This window comes from Cetorhinus maximus, chromosome 3, assembly GCF_964194155.1.
Source record: "Cetorhinus maximus chromosome 3, sCetMax3.hap1.1, whole genome shotgun sequence".
NCBI classification, from domain to species: Eukaryota; Metazoa; Chordata; class Chondrichthyes; order Lamniformes; family Cetorhinidae; genus Cetorhinus; species Cetorhinus maximus.
This window is the reverse complement of record NC_135881.1, coordinates 2,906,660-2,921,947: the sequence shown is the minus strand read 5'-3', so window position 1 is coordinate 2,921,947 and position 15,288 is coordinate 2,906,660. Positions and strand designations below refer to the sequence as shown.

The 15,288-nt window shown below is 50.6% G+C and overlaps 1 protein-coding gene across 2 annotated transcripts in view; it reads right to left on the bottom strand.

Annotated features, from left to right (window-relative positions):
* Nucleotides 1-15,288, bottom strand: part of LOC144674903 (kinesin-like protein KIFC3) — an 81,398-nt gene that overhangs the window by 57,835 nt on the left and 8,275 nt on the right. For both annotated transcript variants that reach the window (XM_078536042.1, XM_078536036.1), the window contains exons 2-5: nt 8,788-8,890; nt 5,989-6,137; nt 4,419-4,677; nt 2,525-2,751 (exon numbers count right to left, since the gene is read on the bottom strand). In XM_078536042.1, coding sequence (XP_078392168.1) covers nt 2,525-2,751; nt 4,419-4,677; nt 5,989-6,137; nt 8,788-8,890 — 738 coding nt within the window. The remainder of the gene's footprint in view (nt 1-2,524; nt 2,752-4,418; nt 4,678-5,988; nt 6,138-8,787; nt 8,891-15,288) is intronic.

The window sequence follows — 15,288 nt, the reverse complement described above, 5'->3', positions numbered from 1 at the left end:
TGAGACTCACTGGCCTGTAGTTCCCTGGCTTATCTCTACAACCCTTCTTAAATAGCGGAACCACATTAGCTGTTCTCCAGTCCTCTGGCACCTCCCCTGTGGCCAGAGAGGAATTAAAAATTTGGGTCAGAGCCCCTGCGATCTCCTCCCTTGCCTCCCTCAGCAGTCTGGGACACAAATCATCCAGACCTGGAGATTTGCCCACTTTTAAGCCTGCCAACACCTCCAATACCTTGTCACTCCCTATATCAATTTGCTCAAGAACCTCGCAGTCTCTCTCCCCGAGTTCGATACCTTCATCCTCATTCTCTTGGGTGAAGACGGATGTGAAGTATTCATTCAACACTCTAGCGATGTCCTCTGGCTCCACCCATAGATTGCCCCCTTGGTCCCTAATGGGCCCTATTCTTTCCCTGGTTATCCTCTTCCCATTGATATACTTATAGAATATCTTGGGATTTTCTCTACTTTTACCAGCCAGAGCTTTCTCATATCCCCTCTTTGCTCTCCTACTTGCTTTAAGCTCCACCCTGCACTGTCTGTACTCCACTAATGCCTCTGCTGATTTGCTTCCCTTGTACCTGCTAAAAGCCTCGCTTTTCCTTCTCATCGTATCCTGAATATCTCTGGTCATCCATGGTTCTCTGGGCTTGTTACTCCTTCCTATCACCCTAGAGGGAACATGTTGAGTCTGTACCTTCCCCATTTCCTTTTTGAACACCCCCCACTGTTCCTCTGTAGATTTCCCCACAAGTAACTGTTCCCAATCTACCTTGGCCAGATCCTGCCTTATTTTACTAAAATCCACTCTCCCCCAATCCAAAACATTTTTTTGCAACTTGTCGATTTCTTTGTCCATAACAAACTTAAACTGTACCGTGTTGTGGTCGCTATCGCTAAAATGCTCCCTCACCACCACCTCAGCCACCTGTCCGGCTTCATTCCCCAGAATTAGGTCCAGCAATGTACCGTCCCTTGTTGGACCCTCTACATATTGACCTAAAAAGTTCTCCTGTACACATTTCAAGAAATCCACTCCATCCAAGCCCTTAACACTATGTCTATCCCAAGATAGAAAGGTTTCAAGTGTTTGCTGTTTCAGTGATTGATACTTTGAAAGGTCTGCGTGGGATTGACACTTTTATTGGCCTGTAGTAAAAAGGAAAGTGGAAAGTTATCAATGAATGATTGCAGAACGTGTAAAAAAAAGCTTTTATAAAAAGACAATCGCTATAGGATTTCCTTGGTCCTTTACAGTGTATCGTGGCTGAATGGTCATGAAGTGCATAGCTTGGCATGGGGGGGCATGACGGGCAATGGGGGGGTGGGTGGAGAGCATACGTTGGCAAGGGGGCATGAGGAGCCATGGGGGGTGGGTGGGGGGTATGAGGTGGTGTGAGCAGTTAGGGCTGGAGGACCTTGTTGTTTTAATATAACTGGGACAAGTCCCGCAGCACTGGGGTGGGCATTATAAACATCCCACCTCTGCACCTGGCAGCCCCTGTGGCTGCCTCCGACCTCTGACCTCTGCCTCCGACCTCTGACTCCGACCTTTGCCTTCGACCTCTGCCTCCGACCTCTGCCTCTGACCTCTACCTCTGACCTCTGCCTCCGACCTCTGCCTCCGACCTCTGCATCTGACCTCTGCCTCCGACCTCTGCCTCTGACCTCTGCCTCTGACCTCTGCCTCCGACCTCTGCCTCTGACCTCTGCCTCTGACCTCTGCCTCTGACCTCTGCCTCCGACCTCTGCATCTGACCTCTGCCTCTGACCTCTGCCTCTGACCTCTACCTCTGACCTCTGCCTCCGACCTCTGCCTCCGACCTCTGCATCTGACCTCTGCCTCCGACCTCTGCCTCCGACCTCTGCCTCCGACCTCTGCCTCCGACCTCTGCCTCTGACCTCTGCCTCCGACCTCTGCCTCCGACCTCTGCCTCCGACCTCTGCCTCCGACCTCTGCCTCTGACCTCTGCCTCCGACCTCTGCCTCCGACCTCGCCCTCTGAGGGCAGCCTGCAGTTGTCCGCCAGGGTCTGACAATCCTGCCTGTGTGGGCACTTTCTCCCCAGGCGGGCAGGTCGAGACGGGGATTTTCCCGACACCTGCTACCCGACTCGAGGATGAACGTCCAGCCCGACATCTCCTCCCTGAGGTGCGGTGCCCAGAACTGGACCCACTGACACCAGGCGGAGTCCGGGTCGGAGCTCTTCAGAAACAGAGCTCCCCTTTTACATCCTCATCCATTCGTCACTCACGCTAACGCTCCATTCCATACGCTTGACCAGTACCCGTTTAGTGATCTCAGTATCTGGCTCCCAAAATCTCTTTCCCCACAACCCCCCTGCCCACCTACTCCTCTCACTTTGCAGCATTTACAGCTATTCAGATCTCTCCTTTGCTGCAACATGGATGGCCCATGCTTACACTCTGGGTTGTGCAGGAGGTGGATGGTACACAAGGGGCCACACGGTATAAAACATTGGGTTCACTGTGAAGACGGGAGCTGCTGGAAGGTTAGGCTGTACCTCAGACTCAAAACTTGCCGACAGTCGCTTCTTCTCATTCTCCTCGTGTTCCACATCCATCTTGATGGATTCCACCTCATTCATGAGCTTAGTCCTTTCAGTCTGGAGGGTGTTGATGGAATCCACCAGCCTCCGCACTCCGACCGATGGAGGGAAACTGGAGTGAGGAGAGCCATCAAGACATGGAGAAGCATCGGGATATGGAGAACCTTCGGAATGTGGAGTGCCTTCAGGATATGGAGAAACATCGGGATATCGAGGACCTTCGGGGTATGAAGAACCTTCGGGATATGGAGAAACATCAGGATATGGAGAGTTCTCAGCAGTGAATTTACAGCACCTGACACAACTGTTTTGGAGAATGTGGTGTTGCCCAATAGATATTGCTACGGAGAGACCATTTATAACCACGTGTACAAACTTCAGGACAAAAGCGCTTTACAGGCAATTAAAGTACATTCACTTCACCCGTACGAGAAAAAAACTGCACTCCCTCAGTACTGACCCTCTGACAGTGCAGCACTCCCTCAGTACTGACCCTCTGACAGTGCAGCACTCCCTCAGTACTGACCCTCTGACAGTGCAGCACTCCCTCAGTACTGACCCTCTGACAATGCAGCACTCCCTCAGTACTGACCCTCTGACAGTGCAGCACTCCCTCAGTACTGACCCTCTGACAGTGCAGCACTCCCTCAGTACTGACCCTCTGACAGTGCAGCACTCCCTCAGTACTGACCCTCCAACAGTGCAGCACTCCCTCAGTACTGACCCTCTGACAGTGCAGCACTCCCTCAGTACTGACCCTCTGACAGTGCGGCACTCCCTCAGTACTGACCCTCCGACAGTGCGGCACTCCCTCAGTACTGACCCTCTGACAGTGCAGCACTCCCTCAGTACTGACCCTCTGACAGTGCAGCACTCCCTCAGTACTGACCCTCCAACAGTGCAGCACTCCCTCAGTACTGACCCTCTGACAGTGCGGTGCTCCCTCAGTACTGACCCTCCGACAGTGCGGCACTCCCTCAGTACTGACCCTCTGACAGTGCAGCACTCCCTCATTACTGACCCTCTGACAGTGCAGCACTCCCTCAGTACTCACCCTCTGACAGTGCAGCACTCCCTCAGTACTGACCCTCTGACAGTGCGGCACTCCCTCAGTACTGACCCTCTGACAGTGCGGCACTCCCTCAGTACTGACCCTCCGACAGTGCGGCACTCCCTCAGTACTGACCCTCTGACAGTGCGGCACTCCCTCAGTACTCACCCTCGGACAGTGCGGCACTCCCTCAGTACTCACCCTCTGACAGTGCGGCACTCCCTCAGTACTGACCCTCTGACAGTGCAGCACTCCCTCAGTACTGACCCTCCGACAGTGCAGCAATCCCTCAGTACTGACCCTCTGACAGTGCGGCACTCCCTCAGTACTGACCCTCTGACAGTGCAGCACTCCCTCAGTACTGACCCTCCGACAGTGCGGCGCTCCCTCAGTACTGACCCTCTGACAGTGCGGCACTCCCTCAGTACTCACCCTCTGACAGTGCGGCACTCCCTCAGTACTGACCCTCTGACAGTGCAGCACTCCCTCAGTACTGACCCTCCGACAGTGCAGCACTCCCTCAGTACTGACCCTCTGCCAAGCCTAAGGTGGGCTACACCTGATGAACGGAATACGGGCATAGACTTTTCAACCTGTCCTCGTAGTTTAAACTTATGTACCCCGGTATCATCCTGGTGACCCTGCACTGCACCCCCTCCTAGGCCAAACTACTCTTCCTGAGGGGCAGTGCCCAGAGTTGAGCACAGTTACTCCAGATGGGGTCTGAGCAGATCTTTATGCAGCCTTAACAAACCTTTGTACAACCCGATTGAATGTAACGCAGAGAGAATTTCTCACCTCCAGTCTGTAGTTTCTGGACAAGAGCTTCCTGCTCGTTGATAATATCCTGGAGATTCTCGATCAGGTTCATCTTGTCCCTCAGCTCCTGCTTGCAAACACTCCTTAACACCTTGCGCTGCCTCTTGCCCTTGGTCTCTTCCCTCCGGAGCCGGCTCCTGTACTCAGCAGCTTTGTCCTGGAGGCGCTGCATGTGGGAGTAATGCTCGAGGAAGGACAGCAGATGGGTCATCACCGACACCAGAGGGGAGTGATGGACCTGTTGGGAGTGACCCGACCCACCGATGGCCACCCAACCAAAGAGGACCCAGCAAGGGATAGAGCCACCGACCAGATGGACCCCAGCCCACCCACCCAGGCCAATGACCCGCCCAGGCCAATGACCCACCCAGGCCAATGACCCACCCAGGCCAATGACCCACCCAGGCCAATGACCCGCCCAGGCCAATGACCCACCCAGGCCAATGACCCACCCAGGCCAATGACCCGCCCAGAAATGGATGGTCCAAGCCATGGAGTCAACCCCCAGTGAATGTCGACAAGACAGAACATGCATCCCAGACATGGACGACCCATTGGACACGGAGCCCAGCAAATGTCACAACCCCCAGCGTGAGGCAAATGAAAGAAGCGGGATTGGGGGACAGGGTGGGGTGTTGCATCGACAGGGGGGAAGGAGGTTTGGAGGTTTGGAGGGAGTGGATTTAGGATAAAGGAAATCAAGGACAGGAAAAAGAAATAGAAACAGTTTAAAAGTGAGGGTGTGAAAGTGTTCAGGGTCAGCAAACATCAGAACACGAGAAATGATTAAACATCGGATGGGCACAGGGGAGCTTTGCATTTCAATCTTGCTGAGAAGAGGGACACTTTGTTGAAATTTCTCACCTTGCAGTCATCAGGACAAACACAAGAGTGCCAAATTTCAAAACACTGCGACCATTTATACTACAGGAGGAGAGGGTGCTGTTTGGTCGGCACACATCAACGGCAGGGAGCCATTCTCTGCAAACAAAAGGAATCTGTTCAAGTCTTGAGCCTTTTTTGAATTACCCGGGAGCTGGGGGGAGCCAATAGTCCTCTGTTGCTTTCCCCATGGCAACGCCTCAACCAATCAGAGTCAACTTGCCAACCAATCAGCACCCTGTCGTATAGATTGTTGCGTTGTTTGAAATTTGGTATTCTTGTGTTTGTCCTGATGAGTGCAAGTTGAAAAGGTTCAGCGACGCGTCTCTCTTTCAACAATATTCAAGTTAATCCTTTAAATAATTTAAATCTATCAATCATCCCGAAAATATCTATGCTGTCTGAGTTTTTAAATAAGGAATTCTTGTGATGTGGGGCTTCGTTGGCTGGGCCAGCATTTGTTGCCCGTCCCTAATTGCCCCTTGAGAAGGTGGTGGTCAGCCACCTATCTGAGCCGCTGCCTTGTCACGGTTTCGATCGGTCAAGTGGCTGGCTTTGGCCACTCCAGCGGGCAGCTCAGAGTCGACCCGTCGGTTTGCGGAAGGATTGGGCCCCAGGTGCTGTAACTGTGCTTTAGCCACCAATGCAAGTCCCGCTGCTGAGCTACCTTCCCATTGAGACGCTCCTTGTCCGCCTGTGAAAACGGTCCCCCGGCAGCTTCCTGTTTCAATGAAAGGAATTCTGTGAGTGGAGACACGGCGTCAGTAAGCAGCCAATCATCATCGCTCCCGCTGGCCTCATCGCTGTCAGAGGGACCTAAGAGTAAAGAAAAGCAGAGAGAACTTCTATCTTTGCATCAATTTTCAGAATGTCACTAATCGATAGTTTTTGCACCTCTCTGTTTCCCGGTATCTTCCCCACTGGTCGGTGACACCCAGTCACAGTGTAACTGTACCTCCTCGTTGGTTAACCCCAGCCAAATAGATTCTGCCCTTGACCCCCCTCTGGGACGTCTTCTCTCTCCAGCAGTGCAGTGCTCTCCTTAACCAAGACCACCACCCCTCCCCCTTTCCAAACTTTCCTACCGCGTGGCACTGAGAGTGATATTTAACACCCAGTCCTGCCCTCCTTTGAGCCAGGTCTCTCTTATCGCCACATCGTATGGCCAACTGCACCTGCAACACCCCCCCCCCCCCCAATCTTATTTACTATACTCCATGCATTACTTACAGAATACTGAAAGGCCTGGATAGAGTGGACGTGGGGAAGATGTTTCCATTAGTAGGAGAGACTAGGACCCGAGGGCACAGCCTCAGAGTAAAGGGAAGACCTTTTAGAACAGAGATGAGGAGAAACTTCTTTAGCCAGAGAGTGGTGAATCTATGGAATTCATTGCCACAGAAGGCTGTGGAGGCCAGGTCATTGAGTGTATTTAAAACCGAGATAGATAGGTTCTTGATTGGTAAGGGGATCAAAGGTTACGGGGAGAATGGAGTTGAGAAACTTATCAGCCATGATTGAATGGCAGAGCAGACTCGATGCTGGGCCCAGCCAGCGAAGCCCACATCCCGTGAATTAATAAAAAAAAGGTTTCACTGACTCCAGCTGCTGCTCAAGCTCTGAAACCCAGAGCGGAGGCTTCTTGAAATGGTGAGAGGTTCTACATGAGTCTGCCCGGGATATCAGAAGTGTCCTGCAGTTTACATATGGAACAAATGTGCCTTCCACAATACTGAGGTGCCCTGCGATACCTCTAAGTATGAGACAAAGTAAAGTTAACAGAAATAAAATAAAGACTCATCAGGTGTGCATCCTCAGTACTGACCCTGTGACAGTGCAGCGCTCCCTCAGTACTGACCCTCCAACAGTGCAGCACTCCCTCCGTACTGACCCTCCGACAGTGCAGCACTCCCTCAGTACTGACCCTGTGACAGTGCAGCACTCCCTCAGTACTGACCCTCCGACAGTGCGGCACTCCCTCAGTACTGACCCTCTGACAGTGCTGCACTCCCTCAGTACTGACCCTGTGACAGTGCAGCGCTCCCTCAGTACTGACCCTCCAACAGTGCAGAACTCCCTCAGTACTGATCCTCTGACAGTACAGTACTCCCTCAGTACTGACCCTCCGACAGTGCAGCACTCCCTCAGTACTGACCCTCCGACAGTGCAGCACTCCCTCAGTACTGACCCTCTGACAGTGCAGCACTCCCTCAGTACTGACCCTCCAACAGTGCAGCACTCCCTCAGTACTGACCCTCTGACAGTGCGGCGCTCCCTCAGTACTGACCCTCCGACAGTGCGGCACTCCCTCAGCACTAGCCCTCCGACAGTGCAGCACTCCCTCAGTACTGACCCTCCGACAGTGCAGCACTCCCTCAGTACTGACCCTCCGACAGTGCAGCACTTCCTCAGTACTGACCCTCTGACAGTGCAGCACTCCCTCAGTACCGACCCTCCGACAGTGCAGCTCTCCCTCTGTACTTCGAGTGACAGTCTTGATTCTGTGCTCAACTCTCTGGATTGGGACTCCAACCCATGGTTTTGCGAACAGGGATAGATGAGTGTGTTGCTCACTGAGTCACTGCTGAGGGTACAGAGGATAAGGGATAGTGTGTGCAGCAGAGCTGGAGACCACAGTCTTCCACACTAACCACATCATCTCCAATCCACCTCGCATGTCCTTCCGGACTCAGTCTCCCATTGCTCTGTGGGACCTGGAGCTTTTAATTCGGCTGAATACAGAGTGATGATTTGTCTCAGCCTCTGTCCTGACCAGTTTCCTGCCGGCTTAGGGAGTCTAGGACAAGAGGGAAATGTCTAGAAATAAGAGACAGAACTTTCAGGAGTGAAATGAGGAGATACGTCTGCACATAAACGATGGTATAAGTTTGGAATTCTCTTCCAAGAATGGTGATCAATGCCAGATCAATTCTTAGTTTTAAACCTGAGGTTGATAGATTTTTGTTACTGGTAGTTATTGAGGGTCGGGGGAAAGTGGAACTTTCTAAAGTGAGGTCACAGGTCAGCCGTGATCTTGTTGAACAGGAATCGTTTTGAGGGCCTGCATGACCTCCTCCTGTCCCTGTGTTCCTCTGTATCTGTTCACTAACCAGTCCCTACGCAGCGGACGTCTGTTTATTCATTCCTGGGATGGCAAAACTGGCATTTATTGTCCATTCTCAGTTTTCTCAGGTGGGCACTGGATCTTCTTCTCAAACCACTGGGATCTGCTTGAGATGAACTGAAGGGTTTACTAGGCTACTTCAGAGGGCAACCCTAAGCCATTCCGCGGAACCCGAACTTTTAGCTAAGCGATGATGAGGCAGGTTCAGCTCATGGGGCCTGGACGGACAATGTCCTGACTCAGGCCCCCCAGGGAGCCAAAGCTGACCCACTTCAGGCTGTATCCCTGCTTAACATGACATCTCCATTCTGCAATGGATATTTAATAAACGGTTTCACATACTTTCCTGGTCCATCAGCTCTGCCCACAGGTCATCCCTGACAGAGAAACAGCATTCAGGCAGCCTAGGTCTCGTCTTGGTTTCCATGGAAACAGATCCCTGGTCCTGTCAGGCGTAAGGCACAGAGTTAATTCCTTAAATTTAAAGGACGAGATCTGCACACCCGGATGACCAGGACTGAATTACTGCTGCATTAAACAGAATAAGTGCAAGAGTTCATGTTTATTGGGTTTATGTTGCTTTGGAAATCAAACTAGAAGATATTTTCATTCTGGTTAACTGGATTCGATGCCCCAAACGTATGGGGGAAATTTTATATGTAACCCACGCTGATCTGTGCCTGTAAACAGGGTCCCTAGGATGAACCATCCTTATATACAGGTTCATCAGACTGGGCTGTTCCCATAAACAGGATCCCCACATTTAAACAGGATCCCTAGATTGAAGAGTCCCCTTAAACAGGACCCTTAGACTGAAGAGTTCCCTTAAACAGGACCCTTAGATTGAAGAGTTCTCTTAAACAGGACCCTTAGATTGAAGAGTTCCCTTAAACAGGACCTTTAGACTGAAGAGTTCCCTTAAACAGGACCCTTAGATTGAAGAGTTCCCTTAAAAAGAACCCTTAGACTGAAGAGTTTCCTTAAACAGCACCCTTAGATTGAAGAGTTCCCTTAAACAGGACCCTTAGATTGAAGAGTTCTCTTAAACAGGACCCTTAGATTGAAGAGTTCCCTTAAAAAGAACCCTTAGACTGAAGAGTTTCCTTAAACAGCACCCTTAGATTGAAGAGTTCTCTTAAACAGGACCCTTAGATTGAAGAGTTCCCTTAAACAGGACCTTTAGACTGAAGAGTTCCCTTAAACAGGACCCTTAGATTGAAGAGTTCCCTTAAAAAGAACCCTTAGATTGAAGAGTTCCCTTAAACAGGACCCTTAGATTGAAGAGTTCCCTTAAACAGGACCCTTAGATTGAAGAGTTACCTTAAAAAGAATCCTTAGACTGAGTGGTGCCCCTCAGTTTGGATCATGCACCAGGCAGAGACTGAACGGCAACGATTTCTACCTGAGGACAGAAAGTGGCCATTCAGCCCCTTGAGGGTGTTCTGTTGCCATTCAGTCTGATCATGTGATCTGCGCCTTATTTACCCGCCTTGGCTGCAGATCCCGGGTCCCTTACCCATCAAAAATCTACCCATCCCGGTCTTGAAAATGTCAATGGGTCGCCAGCGTCCACAGCCTTTGGAGGGAGAGGGTTGTTGCGGGAATACAAGCCTAGACTCTGCAACCGGTCCTCATAATTTAACCCCCGTGTCCTTCTGGTGAATCTGCACTGCACCCCCTTCAAGGCCAGTCTCCCCTTCCTGAGGGGCAGTGCCTAGAAATGAGCACAGTTACTCCAGACGGGGCCTGAGCAGAACTTTATACACATTCACTTCCTCCCCTTCATATTCCAGCTCCTTCCAGATAAAGACCAACATTCCATGAAGATTCTTGATAACTTTTTTGTACCCGTCAATGAGACTTTACTGATTTCTGTATATGGTCCACAATCTCTCTGTTCCTCCAGTAATGTCTCTCCATTTAGGAAATACTTTGACTTATCTTTAATCAGCCCAGCAGGGCGACCTCGCATTGAGCCCCAGGAGGGATTGTGTGCTCCCAGTCACCGGGAGCGGAGCGAGGGATCAGTGCCTGGAGGCCTGATGGAATCAGACAGGCCCCGGTTCAAAGGTCAGCCTCCCCACTGGCCAGCCACGCTCTGCTGAGTCTTTAATTTAGGTCAGTGCAGCTGGTTGCCGTGGCGACAGCCCTCTCCTGGGATCCCCGGCCTGTCATTCCAGACAGTCAGAGTAAGCTGATGGCTAAACGTTGAGGAGATGAACACTGAGAGCTGCAGATCGACACGCAGGCCTGGTTAGCGCATGGCGGCCTGTTCTCAGGAACCCATTCCTAGGGATCTGCCCAGGGTCCTGTTCCCAAGGGCCCTGATCCTAAAGGGTTTGTTCCCAGGAGTCTGTTCCCAATGGGCCTTTTCCCAGGGCACTGTTCACAGGAGCCTGTTCCTAGGGGCCTGATCCCAAGGGGCCTGAACCCAATGAGCCTGTTCCAAGGGGTCCTGTTCCCAGGAGCCTGTTCATGAGCTGTTGGTGGGACCAACGAGGGGGGGAGTTGAGGTGCAGTTGGGGGTGGACCATGGTTACGATAGGATTGGATATTTCCTAGGAGGTTTCATCACATGACCTCCCATCTGCTGCCCCACCCCCACATGCTCGCCATTGGTCGTCCGACATGTCTATCCCTTCGACAACCCAGCTGCCCAGGCCAATCACAGAGCAGGTAATCTCTTGATGAGCTGATTGGATGCCCAGCTTTGAAGCTCCTGCCCTGTGTTCTGAAGTAACAGCTCTCAGGTGGACGAGTGGCGGAGATTCTTCATCAGGGAAGAGTGTCCCTGAGCTACGCTGAGTAAATTAGCCAGGCCCCTTGCCCCTGGTTATTTCTCAGCCCAGAGTGAGGTAACAGGTTACTCTGTGGTAACACACCCTCCCCCCCCGGCCCCATTATTAAAGTGGTTCATTGAGTGAGGGAACAGAATGTCCAGAATCTGTGGAATTATATCTCAGGCTCTGATTGCCCTGTTCTCTCTGCTAACATTCACACCACACAGGTACCAGGCAATGACCATCTCCAACAAGTGAGAATCTAACCATCGCCCCTTGATCTTCAATGGCATTACCATCACTGAATCCCCCACTACCAACATCCTGGGGGTTACCATTGACCAGAAACTGAACTGGACTAGCCATATAAATACTGTGGCTACAAGAGCAGGTCAGAGGCTGGGAATCCTGCGATGAGTAACTCACCTCCTGACTCCCCAAAGCCTGTCCACCATCTACAAAGCACAAGTCAGGAGTGTGATGGAATACTCCCCACTTGCCTGGATGAGTGCAGCTCCAACAACACTCAAGAAGCTTGACACCATCTAGGGCAAAGCAGCCCACTTGATTGGCACCACATCCACAAACATTCACTCCCTCCACCATCGACACACAGTAGCAGCAGTGTGTACCATCTACAAGATGCACTGCAGGAATTCACCAAGGCTCCTTCGACAGCACCTTCCAAACCCATGACCACTACCATCTAGAAGGACAAGGGCAGCAGATAGATGGGAACACCACCACCAGGAAGTTCCCCTCCAAGTCACTCACCATCCTGACTTGGAAATATATCACCGTTCCTTCACTGTCACTGGGTCAAAATCCTGGAACTCCCTCCCTAACAGCACTGTGGGTGTACCTACACCACATGGACTGCAGCGGTTCAAGAAGGCAGCTCACCACCACCTTCTCAAGGGCAACTAGGGATGGGAAATAAATACTGACCCAGCCAATGACACATCCCATGAGAAATTTTTTAAAAACTCAAAAGTGATTTTACTGGAGGAACAGCCAGTAGAAGGCAGGTGGGGAACAAGTGGGAATTAATGGATGATGATTATGGGGAGAGACGGGAGAAGCTGGGATTGTTCTCCTTGAAGCAGAATCAGGTTAAAGATGCAGTTTGATGATTCTATCCAGTGACTGTGATGGGGCAGTGTTTTTGTGCTGGTTTAGTTCTATCAGGGATGTAAAGGGTTTAATTGAGTCCCACTGACAGAGAATGAAACATGTCCTACTTTACAGGCCAGTTATTTTTAAATTAAATCGACATTTTTAAACTGGCCTCTGTTTAGTTTTAATCTCAGGTATTTCTCAGCATTGGGAGAATGTGTGAGAGGTGATCTGAATGTGGGAGAATGTGTGAGAGGTGATGTGAATGTGGGAGAATGTGTGAGAGGTGATGTGAATGTGGGAGAATGTGTGACAGGTGATGTGAATGTGGGAGAATGTGTGAGAGGTGATGTGAATGTGGGAGAATGTGTGAGAGGTGATGTGAATGTGGGAGAATGTGTGAGAGGTGATGTGAATGTGGGAGAATGTGTGACGGGTGATGTGAATGAAGGAAAATGTGTGAGAGGTGATCTGAATGTGGGAGAATGTGTGAGGGGTGATGTGAATGTGGGAGAATGTGTGACGGGTGATCTGAATGTGTGAGAATGTGTGAGAGGTGATCTGAATGTGGGAGAATGTGTGAGAGGTGATCTGAATGTGGGAGAATGTGTGAGGTGATGTGAATGTGGGAGAATGTGTGACGGGTGATGTGAATGTGGGAGAATGTGTGAGAGGTGATCTGAATGTGGGAGAATGTGTGAGAGGTGATCTGAATGTGGGAGAATGTGTGAGAGGTGATCTGAATGTGTGAGAATGTGTGAGGGGTGATGTGAATGTGGGAGAATGTGTGAGAGGTGATCTGAATGTGGGAGAATGTGTGAGAGGTGATGTGAATGTGTGAGAATGTGTGAGAGGTGATGTTAATGTGGGAGAATGTGTGAGAGGTGATGTGAATGTGTGAGAATGTGTGAGAGGTGATGTGAATGTGGGAGAATGTGTGAGAGGTGATGTGAATGTGGGAGAATGTGTGAGAGGTGATGTGAATGTGGGAGAATGTGTGAGAGGTGATGTGAATGTGGGAGAATGTGTGAGAGGTGATGTGAATGTGGGAGAATGTGTGAGAGGTGATCTGAATGTGGGAGAATGTGTGAGAGGTGATGTGAATGTGGGAGAATGTGTGAGAGGTGATGTGAATGTGGGAGAATGTGTGACGGGTGATGTGAATGTGTGAGAATGTGTGAGAGGTGATGTGAATGTGGGAGAATGTGTGAGGGGTGATGTGAATGTGGGAGAATGTGTGAGAGGTGATGTGAATGTGGGAGAATGTGTGAGAGGTGATGTGAATGTGGGAGAATGTGTGAGAGGTGATGTGAATGTGGGAGAATGTGTGACGGGTGATGTGAATGTGGGAGTATGTGTGAGAGGTGATGTGAATGTGTGAGAATGTGTGAGAGGTGATGTGAATGTGGGAGAATGTGTGAGAGGTGATGTGAATGTGGGAGAATGTGTGACGGTGATCTGAAAACGTTACTAAGGAGAACAATCCCAGCTGCTCCAGTAACTGAGCTCCCCCCATTCCTGGGACCATTCTGCTCAATCTCCTGTGCACCCGCTCAGAGACCCTCACATCCTTCTGAAAGGGTGGAGCCCAGGATTGGACACAATCCCCCAGCTGAGGCCAGACCAGCGATGAACGGATACATTGGGTGGGACCGTCTGTCCCACCGAGAGTCAATGGGCTTTTGGCTGGGCCACTGCATCCCACCCCCCGACAACTCCCACCATAACTGGGCCGGAATATCCCCGTGTGGTCATTATGGTTTTTATGTAATGTGTAGTACACCTTTAAGATGGATGTTATAAGGAAGATCACATGATCTTATGTAACCAATAGAGGAATAGCGCAGGCTGACTCTGGAGTCAGTAGTCATAGAGGTTTACAGCACAGAAAAAGGCCCTTCGGCCCATCGAGTCTGCGCTGGTCAAACAAGTACCTAACTATTCTAATCCCATTTTCCAGCACTAGGCCCATAGCCTTGTTTGCCATGGCATCGCAAGTGCACATCCAAATACTTCTTCAATGTTATGAAGGTTTCTACCTCTACCACCCTTTCAGGCAGTGAGTTTCAGATTCCCACCACCCTCTGGGTGAAAAAATTCTTCCTCACATCCCCTCTAAATCTCCTGCCCCTTACCTTAAATCTAGGCCCCCTGGTTATTGATCCCTCTACCAAGGGGAAAAGTCCCTTCCTGTCTATCCTATCTATGCCCCTCATAATTTTATACATCTCAATCATGTCTCCCCTCAATCTCCTCTGCTCCAGGGAAAATAACCCCAGTCTATCAATCTCTCCTCATAACTAAAACTCTCCAGCCCAGGCAACATCCTGGTAAATCTCCTCTGCAGTCTCTCTAGTGCAATCACATCCTTCCTATAATGCGGATTCCAGAACTGCACGCAATACTCTAGCTGTGGCCTAACCAGCGTTTTATACAGTTCCAGCATAACCTCCCTGCTCTTATATTCTATGCCTCAGCTAATAAAGGCAAGTATCCCATATGCCTTCTTAACCACCTTATCTACCTGTCCCGCAACCTTAAGGGACCGGTGGATATGCACACCAAGGTCCCTCTGATCCTCGGTACTTCCCAGGGTCCTACCATTCATCGTGTATTCCCGTGCCTTGTTTGTTCTACCCAAGTGCATCACCTCACACTTATCTAGATTAAGTGGTACAGAAGTTAAAGTCACACGGGATCAGAGGGTGAGTTGGCAAGATGGATACAGAATTGGCTTGGTCATAGAAGACAGAGGGTAGCAGTGGAAGGGTGCTTTTCTGAATGGAGAGCTGTGACTAGTGGAGTTCTGCAGGGATCAGTGCTGGGACCTTTGCTGTTTGTAGTATATGTAAATGATTTGGAGGAAAATGTAACTGGGCTAATTAGTAAGTTTGCAGATGACACTAAGGTTGGAGGAGTTGCAGATAGTGAAGAGGATTGTCAAAGG